The sequence below is a fragment of the Triturus cristatus genome, chromosome 8 (genome assembly GCF_964204655.1).
Source record: "Triturus cristatus chromosome 8, aTriCri1.1, whole genome shotgun sequence".
In the NCBI taxonomy this organism is placed as follows: Eukaryota; Metazoa; Chordata; class Amphibia; order Caudata; family Salamandridae; genus Triturus; species Triturus cristatus.
The window spans coordinates 958,421,864-958,437,087 of record NC_140591.1 but is presented as its reverse complement, the minus strand read 5'-3'; the positions used below and the strand labels follow the sequence as shown (position 1 = coordinate 958,437,087).

Below are 15,224 nucleotides of genomic sequence, written 5' to 3'. Positions count from 1 at the left end.
CCCCCACCTCCAGTACTCACTCAGAATGCACATATGGCCTGACAGCTCTATTGTAGAGACAAGAGTTTAGGAAATATCACCCCTTCTCCACTTCTCATAATCTGGACTGGCATAAAGGGTCCACTTCAATTATCCCTACGACTAGAGGGCTAGTAGCGATAGCAATCCAAAAGGAACCTGGAAAAAACAGAAACAAAGCCAAGCATACAAGAGATACCACCTCTTTTGTTTTGAAATGTTATACAGTGTCAATAATGCCATTGTAAATTTGCTATGCGCACGTGTGCCCTAAATCAGACTTATCTTTAGAGCGCTACTCCATCCGTGAGCATACTTTCCAGGAAGGTGGCACAGAAGCAGCAATACTTTCCATACAACGTGGGGCTTGTGAGCGATGCAATGAGTGGGGAAACAGCGGGTGCAGGTATGCGCACTCACCCTCTGTACGTGGTCTGGAAAGAGTGCCACTAGAATCCACATCAGAGTTTGCCCTTGAACAGCTGATCAGCTAGTACTTGTGGAATCCCAACAGTTCACACGGCATGTGTAAAAAGTGGCAGGCATGTTGATTCCTTGCTGCTGTGCAACGGAAAAACATGGAAGGACAAGTCCGGCCGGGGCAAGCTGCCTGCACAACATCGATAGCGCGGTAAGACCGAGTGCAGTTATAGACTGCGGGGAGTTTCAAACCCCAGCAGTAGCCACGGACTATGGGAGAAATAAGGGTGGCTTACGCATTTATGTTTCCAATTGTGCTGATGTTAATAAGGTAACCCTTAAAACAGTGACAGCCTACTATCACATTCTATAAATGTTTGTGGGGAAAAAGTTTTGTGTAGCTTTGTTGCATTTTTTTAATAATATTCCCAAAAAGCAGATAGTTAGTGCTCTGTTGAATCTGCAGAAGGACCTCTGCAATTTGCAGGAAGAAGTGTCTCATTATATGTGCATTTTGTGGGGCGGGGACTTTAATCATGTCATGTGCCAAAAGTATGGGAATGGCATCTGCGGTTTAAGCTATGATGGAGAAGATGAACAGGTACATTTTGTACACTCTGCGACAGGGGACCTGTTGAATTCAATTATCTACCATTTTGATTTGGGCTATGCTAATGACCTGTGTTTTCCATCAGTTTCCTTTGAGCCAACTTATAATGGCAGAGGTTGCAATTCTATCATAGATTTAATTTTAATATCAAATAGAAATTCTACTAAGGTCTACAACTTTGCAACTCATTCTATTACCATTAGTGATAATTATCCCCTAAGTATTGATTTTGACTTACAGTGCCCTGTTAGTGGCAAGAGGAATAGGGAAGCACAATATGATTTCAACATTAATCTTACTAGATTCAATGGGTATTCTTTGAGCTGGAATAAGGTAGATCCATCTATATCCACTGAGAGAATGGTATCCTCATGCAACGAGGACTTTGCTACGTGCCTTAGTAAGGATGCTAGGGGTGAATCTGTTTTAAATGTTTTCTGCAAAATCACAGCAGAGACTAGGAATCTCCTGATGGTAGAATCTATGCGGACTGACCGCAAGTCTAGGGGTTGGTTTGATAAGGCATGTAGTAAGGCTCATTCAATCCTGAAGAAAACTCTACATAAGAGGGACAGTAGTCGTGCCGATATAAAGCAGGCTAGATCTATGTATAGGCGAGCCTTAAAATTAGGTAAGGAGAAACTACGGGCAGATGCCTGGTTGGCTCTACATGATGCATGCCTACAGAGGGATAATAATGGCTTTTGAAAAGCTGTTAATGCTTCCTTTTTAAGCGCCAACAACACTCCGTCGGTTGAAATTGCAATAAGTGAGGACAGATGGGTAGAACACTACTCTGCCTTATATAATGACAATAGCCAGGTTCAGTCAGAATGGGGATTTGGAGATGAAAGACTTTTTTTGGCATTCGTGGACCTTAGTTCCGTGTTTGACTGTGTGAAGCATGAAAGGTTGTGATGCATTCTGGAGGAGATGGGTGTTGATTCCCCCCTTATACTTTTTATTAGAGAACTATATAGGGATGCCAGGGCAGGAGTTCGGTTTGGGAAGCAGGGTGCATGTACAACCAAGTTCCCAATCAGAAAGGGAGTGAGACAGGGCTGTGTGCTCGCCCCTTTCCTTTTTACTTTATATATAAATGTCCTGGGCCAATTTTTAATAGATAATTGTCAGGATCTTCCGAATATTAATAATTGTCCAGTTCCTGTTTTACTTTATGCAGATGATGCGGTTTTAATGGCTAGAACTCGATTGGGGCTCCAACGAATTGTTACTAGTTTTGTCACTTTTATGAATTCCAGGGGCTTGTGTGTAAATATCACTAAAACCTATATTATGAGATATGGCAAGAAGTGTGCCAAATGTCGCAAAATTTTTATCAATAAGAATAAAATTGAAAATACTAATAGGTTTTCGTACCTAGGGATTCATTTTGACGATAAAGTGACTTGCTATCCTGCAGTACAGGCTAGGAAATTGATGTTTTCAAGGGCCATTGGCACAGTGATTAATTTTGCAAGAAAACTAGACCGCAGACCAGTCCCAGAATTGTTACATATTTACAAATCAAAGTGTCTGTCGACAGCCTTGTATGGCTCATGAATCTGGGGCTTTACGGATGTACAGCAATTACAAGTGATTGAAAACGCTTTCTTTCGATATTTGTTAGCTGTTCCTAATTCTACTGCTAATTTTATTTGCCATTCGGAGCTGGGTATGTCTTTTATTTCGGACCTGATTAAAATTTAACCCATACTGTTATGACATAAGGTCTGGGTAACTCACGAGACTACTTTCAACCGTGATATTATCGAGGATTGCTTAAGGCTTGAGAAGGCCTCTCTCATTCCCTGGTTTAGGTATATTAAGCAATTATCGAGTAAAATGGGCCACCCGGAATACTATGAGAGACCAGATAGTTTGTGAGCCATTTCGAGAAAGTTACTGAAAAAAGACTGTCTTGCATTTTTACAATCTAAGAGATAGGACATGGAGAGTGCCAAGCCAACTGTTATGGCTAATCCGTTGACACTGTTGTGTGATGGCATTCAACCATACTTGGTTCAAGTGCTGGGAAGTTATGATCGAATGCTATTGACACGCTTTCGTTTGGGGATATTTCATAAACTCACTAGCTTCCCAGTTCTGAATGACTGGAGTAGGAATCTTGAATTATGCCCCTGTGATGATCTATCAAGCCAGTCTACGTTGCATATACTTTTAATTTGTACGTTTTATTCTAACCCCAGAAAAAGGTTTATACTACCCATTTTAAAAACTCTGGGTCTAAGACAATGTCGCGCAGCTTTTTTGATTCTACATATCCTGGATATTGAAATGTTTATAAAGGCTGTTGTAACTTTTTGGAAAAAAGTTATAAAGTTCAAGAAATCTATGTGTAACTAATATGCTGGTTTCTAATTTTAAGATCTAATATTTTTATTTTAAGGTCATGTTCAATTGATTTTTAATGTTTTTATGTAACTGTGTATCACATATGTGCTTTTATGGTTTACTTTTAAATCGAATAAAGCTACTTTTTGACTTTTTGACTTTGACTTCGACTGCGGGGAGTATAGCGAGGCAGAACTGTTGATTGTCTGAGGTTGTCAAGCAGCACACAAACAAGGGTGTGTGGCCATTATACCCCTAGGAATCAACATGGACACCAGTGGATTTTTCCAGGCTTTGTTATTCTTTGCTGCCCAGTGGGTTTATGGTACATTGAGTCCTGTACCAGGTCAGCTTTAGGCATACATTCACACTCTATACACTCCCCAGTTATCCTGTTTTACAACAGATGTTTCTGTAACAAACCACAGGACGTATTATCTCATGAGTACGCCATACTACTGTACAGGGTTATTAAAGTTAGTTAGGAGATTGAATTAATTGTCAGTATTTTTGACTTGAGATCTATATATTCTCTCAAAGGTGTATGAAGGTGTTTCATTTACCACAGATTGCTCTGTGTTTTCTAGATCTTTATCCTTTTTATTGATTTTAAATTAGAGGGTTGTGGCTGAAAACTGTAGCAATATAGTCTGTATCAATATAGACAACTGTATTAATTCTGTGTTGCCCTATCACTCCTTTATCTGAGGATAGTTTGTATGGCTGAGAATTGGTGGGTGAGCAGAGGTGGAAACTGGAGGTTGACCCAGACTTCATTCGCCAATTCATGAATCAGCACCTTAGTTCTCACTGGTTTAGTCCTATAATCTCTTGTTTTTGTTGACTGAGGTCCGGTAGTTAGCTGGTTTAACCAAATTTGTTATTTAAAATTTACCTGAGCTCCCTGTTTCACTGCTAGTCTAGTAATCTGTTTTTAAGACACAAGTATTCACCCCCAGTTTGTTTGATTAATATTATTACTAAAGGAAGACCATGGTTAAAAGACATTCCTGTAGAATCCTGGGCCCCAAGGGGCAAATGCTCATTTTGATTTTACTGTCTTTGTTTCACCTTATGGTAGTAAGGGGTCAATTGTCAGGTGTAGGATTTAATTTCACCTATAAATAGGAGTGTGATCAAGTAGTTCAAGTATTTGTGGGAAACTAATACATGGTCTCAGGTCTTTAGTCATATTCTTCTTGTTTAAACTTGTGATGCACCACGTCATATCTCACTGCTCTCGCTTTTAATATGGAGTACTTTTGAGGCCTTTTGAAATGCTGCTGATAGCCGATAAGGACATGAAGGATGGGACAACGGTGTATGAATAGTTAAGGAGCCCTGAGGTGTTTGTCATAGTATTTGGCACTCCTGTTTTATCATAGGCCACAGGGCCACAGTGTTAGCATTGGGCCGCAATATGTCCTCACCTTGATCCTATTGGGATTGCTTTTGACCTTTTTGTGCACCACCCCTTTTTCCAACTGCCTAGTAGCCCCCCCCCCCCCTTGCCCGCAGGCCATGCTAGCTCTGGCACGTGCAGCCCTGCTTGTCACTGGCTTGTCCTGCTAATTCCTTCTTTCTATCATTGGATAAGTTCACCTTGGTAGCCCAGCATACCACAGCTCTTGGCCATCTATTCTTTGGGTGCCTGAAGAGTGCAATTGGGATCGCAAAGCAGCATGGCAGATGAGTGGGGAAAGGCTTTGTGCCAGTGAGATGGTCACCAGCCAAATATCGGTCGCAAGCAACACTTGTTGCCATTTCCTCTTTCAAGCATGCAACCAGCAAGAAAGTATTGAGCAAACAGAAGTGTTCCCAACCAGACAGCCCATCAACCATTGCCTGCACAACTGATCCAGAACCACCCTTCCTGGAACCTGCCTGGCTCCCCAGAGCAATTTCTCAAGATGAAAGAGAGGGAATAGGGCCACTGGTGCAGCAGAGTTCTCTCTCGGTTACATAGTGTTCTCTGATTTTTACCAGCTCTTATTACTTTTTAATTTATTACCACTTCTCCCCTCTTTCACAGTTTTCCCATTTTGCTCTACTTTTCCCCCTGGTGTCTCCACACCTTTTCTTTTATCATCATCGTCTCACCTACTCTTTTCCCTTCTCTAATCCTTTTCTTCTTTCTTGTAGCACTCTATGTCCTCTTCCATAATTCTGTTCGTCCTCATACTTCCCCTCCCTTTCACCTCTTTACCTCTTTGCTTCCCCACGTTTTCCTTTCCTTCCTCCCTGCCCATTAACTGAACCGTAATTTCTATCACTCTTCTTTCCCCCATTTACAGCCAAGCCTTTATTCACTTTCTTTCTTGCTGCTTTCCTTTATCACTGGTTCTCTTTTGCTTCAAGTTTTGTCTTTAACACACCTACTATATTTGTAATTCACAAGCCCTCTCTTTCTGTTTGCCACACCCTGTCCTACTTCTTGCCCTACATCATTCCTTCCCTTCCTTCCCATTCGCTCCTTTCTGTTGGGCTTTTCCCTTTTCCTTTCTCATTTGATCCCCAGCTGTCTGATCCTACTGTCTTTCCTTTACCAATCATTCCTTGCCTTTCTTTTAAATTAATAACCCGTTTTCTTTCTCTTTTCCTCTCTCTTTCTTTTCCACCATGTGACTTCTTTATCAAGCCTCTCTCCATTTTCCCTCTTTTCCTTACACCAGCTTCTTGACTTTTTCTCTTTGTTTTCTTTGCTTTCTTTACTTTCTCCAGTTTTTCTTTTTTTGATTCTGTCCTTTTGTTTTCCTACTTTCCACTTTGTTCACCCCTCTCTGTCCTTCCGACACACTTTCTCAATATTCTTTAATCATTCATATTTCTCTTATATCTCTTATTACTATTCTTTCCTTGACTCCATGCTAAACCTTCCACCTTTTCCTATATCTGTGCTTTCCCTCTGTCACCTTCATTTTCCTTCCTTACCTATTTTACCAACTCTATCTAAGCTTTCCCTTCTTTTTTCCTATGCACCTTGAACTTTCTTACTCTAATCCACTCTACTTGTTCCCTGACCTAAGCCATCCCCCCTTTCCTTCTTCCTAACATCAGACAGGGCCACGCATTGAGTATTTGTTTGCTTGATATGGCATTAGATGTTGGTATACTGTCCCAGTAATAGATTGCTTAGCCGACCTAAGCATGAGCAGTCACCAAATTGCACAGCAAAGCAGAGTTATGGAGGGGAGACACCGACGGAGACTTTGTACATGTCGGGCTTTGTGCATTTGGTAAGTCTGTCCCTCAAAGAGACTCAGCCCATCTATAGCTTCCTGAGCAGCTTTCATGGTCATATTCTGAACATAAATACTTGGCTGTAAAACATCTGCAATGAAGAGTGACATATTCATCACAGACATCCACTCGAGAGATGGTGTTAACACACTACTGAATGCATATACTGAAGTACAACCTCTGCAGCTCAATGCAATTTATAGTAAAAATGAAACTACTGAGTATCTTTGCTAAGGTTTGTGCAGGTGCTCGAATGCTTTTATAATGCATGGGAAGTCGCTGCTACATTTTGCCACTCGAGCACACAGGAACATTTTTGTAAATATAGCCTCTCATCTACGACTGCAATAATAAATCATTAAGGACATAATAAGGCAAAATGGACTATAACCCAGAAACGAAAGCTTTTAGGGTCCCAGGCTTAGGACAGCTAAATCCATGATGCTTTACTATAATGGCTCCTGTCACAGGGACCAATTCATAACCTGCATTTTGGTAGTGCTGTAGTAGGACTACTCACGCTACAAAATGCTATTCACTAACCTACTCGCAGAGGCCTCCACCTCAGTCTTTTCTGTGCGGGGATCTCTGTCCCTGCTGTGGAGATCTCTGCACATGTACGTATACGTTTTAGTAGTACATGTGGGAGAGGCAGGACCTAGAGCTGGAAAATGCAGAATAATTACTGCAAAATAGGAGGGTTTAGAGAGAAGTAAGGAGGAGTTTACTGAGAGTTATGAAGGGGTTTTGGTTGAGACATGCTTATTCCTAGTCACAAACTGCACTTCTAATGGTAATACAGCCAAAAAGGGTCCAAAATAGTAGTACACGAACTCCATCACAGACCTGGCATAGGTCCTTCACAGCAAATATCCAACAAGTCATACAGCAGCACCCTCTCATATAAAATAATAGAAGCAGTGGATGTAAAATAGAACCCCATAGGAAATGATGGTATAACAAATTGATTTATTTCAACTCTACACATGTACATACACTTTTTAGTAGTGAATGTGTGAGAGACAGGAGAAATGGCTGGAAAATGCAGAAATTACTGAAAAATGGGAGGGGTTTAGAGAGAAGTAAGGATGACCCAAAATAGTAGTAAATGAACTCCCGCACAAACCTGGACATGCACCACAAATAGCCAACAACTGGTACTGAAGCACTCTCTCCTATAAAATAATAGAGGCGAGGACATAAAAGAGATCCCCTAAGGAAATAATAATAAAATTAATTTCTTTATTTTGACTTTGCACACGTATGAACACTTTTTAGTTGTGAATGTAAGAGGGACAGGGTAAGTGGTTGGAAAATGGATAATAATTACTGCACAATGAGAGGGGTATAGAACAAAGTAAGGAGGGGTTTAAGTAGAGTTATGGAGGGGGTTTGGGAGAAACCTGATTATTCCTAGTTACAAACTGGACTTCGAAAGTTATTACAGCCAAAAAGGACCCAACAAAGAGCCTGATTTGGATGTCGAGCGGAAAGCCTCTGACCAGCGTTCAGAGGCTCTCCGCTCGACATCCCGAGTTTTCCCTCCGACTGCCATATTTGGATTAAGGCAGTCGGAGGGAAAACCGAAAGAGGATTCCACTCCTCTTTCCCCATCAGAACAGGAGTGGTATAGTAATCCCTTCAATGAAGACAGACCAGTCTCTGCTCCGCCGTCGGGATTACGATGGCGGTTTCCAACAACCTTCCCATGTTGGCCTTTCTGAAATGGAAAGGCTGTTGGCAAGTGACATTGGGGGCCCCTAGCAGGGCCCCCTTTCTCCTTGGCCGTCCCTGAAAATCCCTGCTTGGTGTGGCAGGCACCAAGAGGTGCCTGCCACACCGTGCAGGGATTTTCACAAACTCCCATTTCTCAATGAGAGCTTGTGCTGGGGGGCTGTTTCTGCCCGCTGCACAAGCACCTTATAGAGAAATGGGAGTTTGCGACCACACCATGTGCGGTTGCATCAAAATCAGGTGTGCAGAACCGCCGACCTGTGGTCAGGGAGTTCCCTCACAGAAACGGCGTTGGTTCAAGGCAACTCAGACTGACATCGAAATCATGCCCATAGTAGTAAATAAACTCCAGCACAGACCTGAGGTAAGTCAAAATAGCCAAACACTGGTACTGCAGCACTATGTTATATAAAATAATGGAGGTGGGGACCTAAAATGGAACTCCATAGGAAATAATGTTCAAATAAATACATTCAATTTGACTGTTTTGAAAAAAAACTATATGCATTTATTAATTTATTGATGAAAATATATTATTAAAAAATTTATATTATTTGATTTTAACATATTTAAAAACTGTTTTCAATTTACAAATAAATGTTAAAAAATAATGAAAATAATGTAAATTATAGTCATACCTTTTTAATCATTTGTAATTCATAATAAATAAATATAAACATTTTACTTTAGGGCTTTTTAAATAAATATTTTAAAATATTTATATAATTTAGCATATTTAAACGAATTCAAAGTTAATTTAGTGATGTAGCATTTTGTGAATGAGCCCCACAGGTCTGTCGAAAAAACGTAAATATAACCCTAGTTATACGAAACATATTTTCATTTTTTTTAGATGCTCCAAAGAGACTGCAATTAATATAAAATGTCTCTGTAACGAAACCTAACCCCAGCTTCAAAATTTGCAGTGGGAGTGGCCTTATGGAAATGTGTTCACTATTTATTAATTTTTAATATTATTTCTATGGCATCAAGAAATAATGGTGTGCCAGACACCCTACGATGATTCTGTAAACCACAGAGCATCTGTTTTTCTTCATTCCATTGCTATCACCTCTGCACTTTAGGGAAACTGACGAAAATTCTGGTTTGAAAATGCCAGTTTTGATGCCATGTGCATGGACCATTTGAAAGTCTGTAACCTGCTTGCACATTAATGTCTCTGTATTCAAACAAAACTCTAAAAGATACATATGGTAGCATTACTTTCATCATAACACGAGTAGTACAAGGTGCATTTGTCACTGAGCGACGTGAAACAAAGTAACACGCTGTTTCTTTTCTTTCTTCACAGGGTTATTGGCTCAATGAGCAACTTCGAAGAGTTCCGCAAAGCTTTCAATTGCCCAGTAAATTCAACCATGAATAGAGGTGCACACTCCTGTCGCCTTTGGTAGATGGCCATTGAAAGTGATATCCGTTGCTGTCAGCTGCTGAGCTGGACTCCAGTTTAATGCTTCTTCGCAGCAATTTCCAGTGACAGAGACATGTCCATTTCATAACTGTGCCTTCAGCTTAGGTGACCTGCACAAATCAAATCATCCTCTACCCAATGGCTGAAGACGCTGAGAACCGGGAGCGACACATGGGGATGAGTCAGTAACAAGGACTGATGGCTTCTTCCTGATGGATTGCCTGCCATTTCCCATTCCTCTTCCGCGCACTGACAGCCGTTTAGCGGAGGCTAACTGATTCAATCCGGGGTAATCTGGAGGCTTGCGATGAATCGATCATTCAACGGCAGAGTACAAGTTATTCTTCAAATGTCGACTAATTGTGCAAACAAAGCATAGATCTTCAGAAAGGAAATTGACCTCAAGAAGGGGAAGTGCGCCTATTCACCGGGCTCCATTCTTCCCTGTCCACAGCAGCTTTTCCAAGAGGCCTTGCTGTACACTGAAAAATTTGCCAAAAATGGAAAGGGAGCAATTGTTCGTGGTGCTGATAGAACTTTCAGGTATATATTAAAATGCCCTAAAAGGTGCTACATGCATCAGTCATTAATACCAGTGGTAACCTTCAATGTAATGCTGCATAATAGTCAAAATATCAAGAATTGCTCCACGATGGGCAGATTCGCATGGAATAAATTGACATTTGAGTCAACAAAATGAGAATCACTTACCTGGTGAGGGTTAATTTAACAATCTAACTTGGATAGAGCCATTTGCGATCCAGGCCGGCGAGTGTTGCATTGGGTCATTCCACTGAAGATCATATTTGAGACAAACACTTCATTAGTTCTCAAAAAATAGTCTTGATACCGGAACTTTCCAAATACTGAATAGCAGAATTAGAATGTATGTATTCTTTAAGGTGCATAAAGTAGAGTAATACATTAGGTACATTACATGCATTCTAGGGAGTGTACAGCTTTAAAAAAAAAACTAAAAACTATGCAGACCACCAAAAGATTGTGACAAGGGTATTTTATATCTACTCTCTTTCAGTACTCTTGTAATAAAGCTTTTCGACGGTTAATGATAACATTTAAATCTGATATTCGCTATTTAATATTTCTATTTTTATGCAAAAACAATGATTATACACTAGTGGAGTTTATAACTGTGAATATCAAAGAAGGATCTCCCTATGATTTCTTTAAATGGAAATTCAACAACGGTGCTTTAGGGCTTGAATTGTATTAACAGCTAGTGACAGTAATCTCTATCTTAGAATTTAGCTCACGCGTTACATCCCATTACAGAGTACAACAGCCATTCATGTGTAAATCCAAGTTGACGGCTCTACTAACCCACAGTAACCTATTGAGATATTATGCGATCACAGCTTTTGTTGCTTTCAGTAGTAGTATGGCATAAGGCAGAGTTGTTTTGATGCTTAAATAAAGAATTAAACAGTCCAGAATACTATTAGATGGAACATTTTCCAATCTACGTTCTTAGCTAAGATTTCACCTTTTCTATTAGAACATCCTTTTGTTCAACCAGATTGCCTTTGTTCAATGATTGTGCTGGACACATCCATATAATACCTCCTTCCTCTCACAGATTATTTTACAGACAAAAATAATTGTTCATACCGCATTACAACTCATTCAAAAATATATGTTTAGTGTGCATCTATTAGCATAGGGTAGGTTACGGATATATGTGATATCTGCAGTGCAGAAAGATTTGCTTGGATTCTTTCTCAAATGTTTTTAAATGGGTAGTTCCCAATTAACAAAGGGACCTACACACTTTGTGGAAGCCATCTGTGATGTGCGTCATTGTTCTCTAGCATGCGCACTGACTGATGCCCAGCAGTGCATGCCGTTGGCTTTTCCCGCCATTTCTTTGAATTGTGTACTGGAGAAAGCAGGACTTTGTCATTGCAGTGTTTAGGTAGAAATCCCGAGGAAGCCTACATTATGGATATGAATTTGTATCTCAGTGGAGTTACATGACAACAAATTCTATGAAGCCTGGTTCCTGCTGGACGCAATTTCAGCTCAAGAGTAGGGTTTCTAAACCCTGAGGGTATGGCGATGGAGGAGTTAGGAGTGAACATTGTGTGCCTGCACAACTTGATTGCACCATTCTGAAACTGGTGCACGTGAAGGTAGCGGAGGGTTTGCACAATGATAGTGCTGCCGTTTGTGAATCGGATGCACAGCGCTGGCGGTATTCGCAGCGACATACATCAATTTTTTTGTGTGTAAATCAAGACATTATGCATTTGAATATGCACATATAGAGCATATAAAAATACAGGTGTTGAATTCCTGAAATTGGTATTTTAGAATTGTAGATGCACAGACTATACTTTGTACCATCAGTTACAAAGTCTACTGTTCTCTGGCTTTAGCTTAACCTGAATTACCTCAGTTCATTTCTACTGGCACATAACAGATAACCTTTCCTGTGCAAAAGGCCTCACTGAATACTTCATTTTCACTGCTCACTGCACAGGAATGTATATACTCTGCTGCCAGTACTCATAATATATTTATAATTCAAAGCAATATATCTCTGCTTCCTAATGCTACGTCAAGGTGCCCCATATCAAATGTGACACCTTCAGCCAGAAGTACTTTACACTCTGGTCTCATCATGACCCCCATTATGAGTGTTTCTGTAAACTGCAGAAGCTTGAAACAGTTATCTGCCTTGTCTGAATTACAAAATCTGGGATAAGTACTGATGCTGTAGGTATCTGTAGGGACAGTTGGACTGGGCGGTTTGCTTCACTAACTCACAGTGGGCTCTATGTGTATATGTATGTAGGTATGTGACTTATATAGCACAAACTTTGCCAAGAATCAAAGAAGTGCTGTGCTCTATAGGGGTTTAAAAGTATGTAGATGAATAGAGGGTGGGCTCACAGAGTGGTGATTCTGCATCCAGTGGTAGAGCTACAGTGGTGAGGGCAATTGTTTAGTGGTGAGATGTAAAGGCAGAATCAGGTAGCAAGAAAAGTGGCAGGGTTGTAGGTGGAGTGGGAAAGTGGCAGGAGTGGAAACTTCAGTGGTTGTACATAGTTATTCATTAATGATATGGGTCTATATACCCATAATTGTGAATCCCAATGTGGTTTTGACGTAAGAAGAGAGGAATGGCTGAAGGTATCCTATGTGACATTAGGCCAAAGGTAGATGCACACTCCCACTTCCACCTCTACCAGCCTGTTAACAATTCTAACAATAAACATTAACCCAATTGATAAGGTAATAAAACACCAGAGAAAAATCTGACAACACACTATATAGATGAGCAAGAAACTGAAGGCGCACAGAGATCTGAAAGCATTCAATTAATATTGAAATCACATTTATAACTCAAGTGCACAGGGCATGACCTTTCAAAAATTGTATACATTTTGAATAATAAACTTACAATTTAAATCTGTAAAAAAATATCGACAAAATTAAAAAGTGTTTTTGTGTTCCTGGAAAAATAAAATACTACTTCCCTGTTTATCCCCGTCATTGTGTCTGTTTGCATTTAGACAATTGTCACATTTGCACTTCAATAAACATTTGAAAATACTTCTACCTGTTACTAACTTACTTGACAAGAAGTTTTATTTTTCAAATAGAATTCCTCAGAAATAAGCGTCAGGGCAAGGTGCTATTACATTGGACACAGCACGTGTTGATTTAGTTTGCTTACTAGATGCTGTATGGACTGCTACAATGTAGTCTTTCTTTCTATCTGTTGAAAATCCGCTCCTGACGCACATACCATCCACCCTCAAATACACAGTAAAACCAATTCACAAAGATTGTGTTGTGAATTACTCTTGTAGTATACTTCAATTTGAGGAATAAGACATGAGTAAGCCAGAAGGGTAGTCCACCACAAACGTGACGAGTACCGTGTCCACCAAACTGATGGTGTGCCCGATCCACTTCGATTTGGGAGGACCATCGTGCTTTTGATGGCGTTGCCCTGCTGGCGTTACCCTTATACCAATGGTGCAAAAGACTCCAGCTGCTTTAGGGTGGACATGCTGATGTACTTTTTTTCTGCTCAGGGATGCCAGTGAAAGCTTGGCGGTCTCGAACTAAAAAATGGCATCCAAACCCTGAGGGAAAACTCCCAGAATGCCAGGCTCATTAATTTTCTTGTCATACAAATAAACGTTTGTTTTTTAAAAATAAAAAAGACTGCTGAGCAGCAACTCGAAACATGGAGGCTACTCAGCAACTTTCAGTGCTAAATGGTTCTCTGCTAGGCAACCTGAGATCTCTAATTTTGGCTGGCTGTATGTCCACCAGGAATGCCGAGTGCATCCCTCAGCTTCCCTGGCAGAACAGAGTACAGCCTGCCAAGGTCTAATTGAACACCCTTACCTGAAATGTATGAGTAAGATAGGGGTTCTACAAGAGTAAGTAACTCTTACTCGTTGTAAGAAAGGCATCATTTTCAAGGTGGTTCCTCCCTGCCCACTCCCATTTTTTGCTGCTTGATTTTTAGTTTTCCTAGGAGTTTGTGTGCTTAGCTACTGCTAAAAAGTAACAGTGTTGTATTTCCCTTCTAAAACATTTACAGCCTAATGGAGTAACCCAGTTGACTTTTTAAAATTTTCCTGTAAGACCCATTGGGAATTCACACAAACATACATGGATATTATAGAAGTAAAATGTCATATGTGGGCTGCAGTTTGTATCTATAGTATCCACCTATTTGACAAAAATACATGCCTTCAGGGTGCACCATTGGGCTCTGATTGGGCTCCAGTTTAACTCATTCCGTGCTCATGACGGAACCACGCCGTCATGAGCCACGGTTGCCGTGTGCTCATGACGGAGTGGTTCCGTCATGCTGCGGCCGTTGGCGGCCGCGCTGCCCACGCGGCGCTAATTCCCCGCCTGTGCGGGCGATTAGCGCCGTGGGCGGAGTCATGACGGAACCACTCCGTCCTGAGCACAGCCCAACCGTGGCTCATGACGGAGTGGCTCCGTCATGAGCACCGCGCCACTGCGCTGCCCCCAAACCCCCCAGCGAAGGGGTTAAAAGCAGTTTAGTGTCATTTGGCAAGTAAAAGTGCCTTTGCCTTGTAGATAAACATATTCCTAGATACTAGATAAGCCACCCTAATTTGTACATCTAGGATCCCAAGAAACTTACCAGCATGAGAGGACCCCCCAGCCACTGCCACCACAGGACCGAGAGTGAGGAACTTACTTGAGGCAGCCACTGCAGATTTAGTGCCTGTGAAGTAAAGGGGGCGCGCTCGGAGACTATGGTCGTGTCTACACAGAATGTTAGGACCAAAAATTCCATGGTACAAAATGTGGTGTCAAGAATATCTAGGACAAAACTATCGTGAAGGTAAGTTTCTATAGGTAATTAAAGTTTTACTATATATAACGCCACATATA

At 40.9% G+C, this 15,224-nt stretch overlaps 1 protein-coding gene across 1 annotated transcript in view; it reads left to right on the top strand.

Annotated features, from left to right (window-relative positions):
• The window catches only part of PHEX (phosphate regulating endopeptidase X-linked), a 1,454,229-nt gene extending 1,440,915 nt beyond the window's left edge, over positions 1-13,314 (top strand). Inside the window, exon 22 of the mRNA XM_085622474.1 lies at positions 9,690-13,314. Within this exon, the coding sequence (XP_085478600.1) occupies positions 9,690-9,792 (103 nt within the window). The 3' untranslated portion in view covers positions 9,793-13,314. The remainder of the gene's footprint in view (positions 1-9,689) is intronic.
• Positions 13,315-15,224: the final 1,910 nt, after the last annotated feature.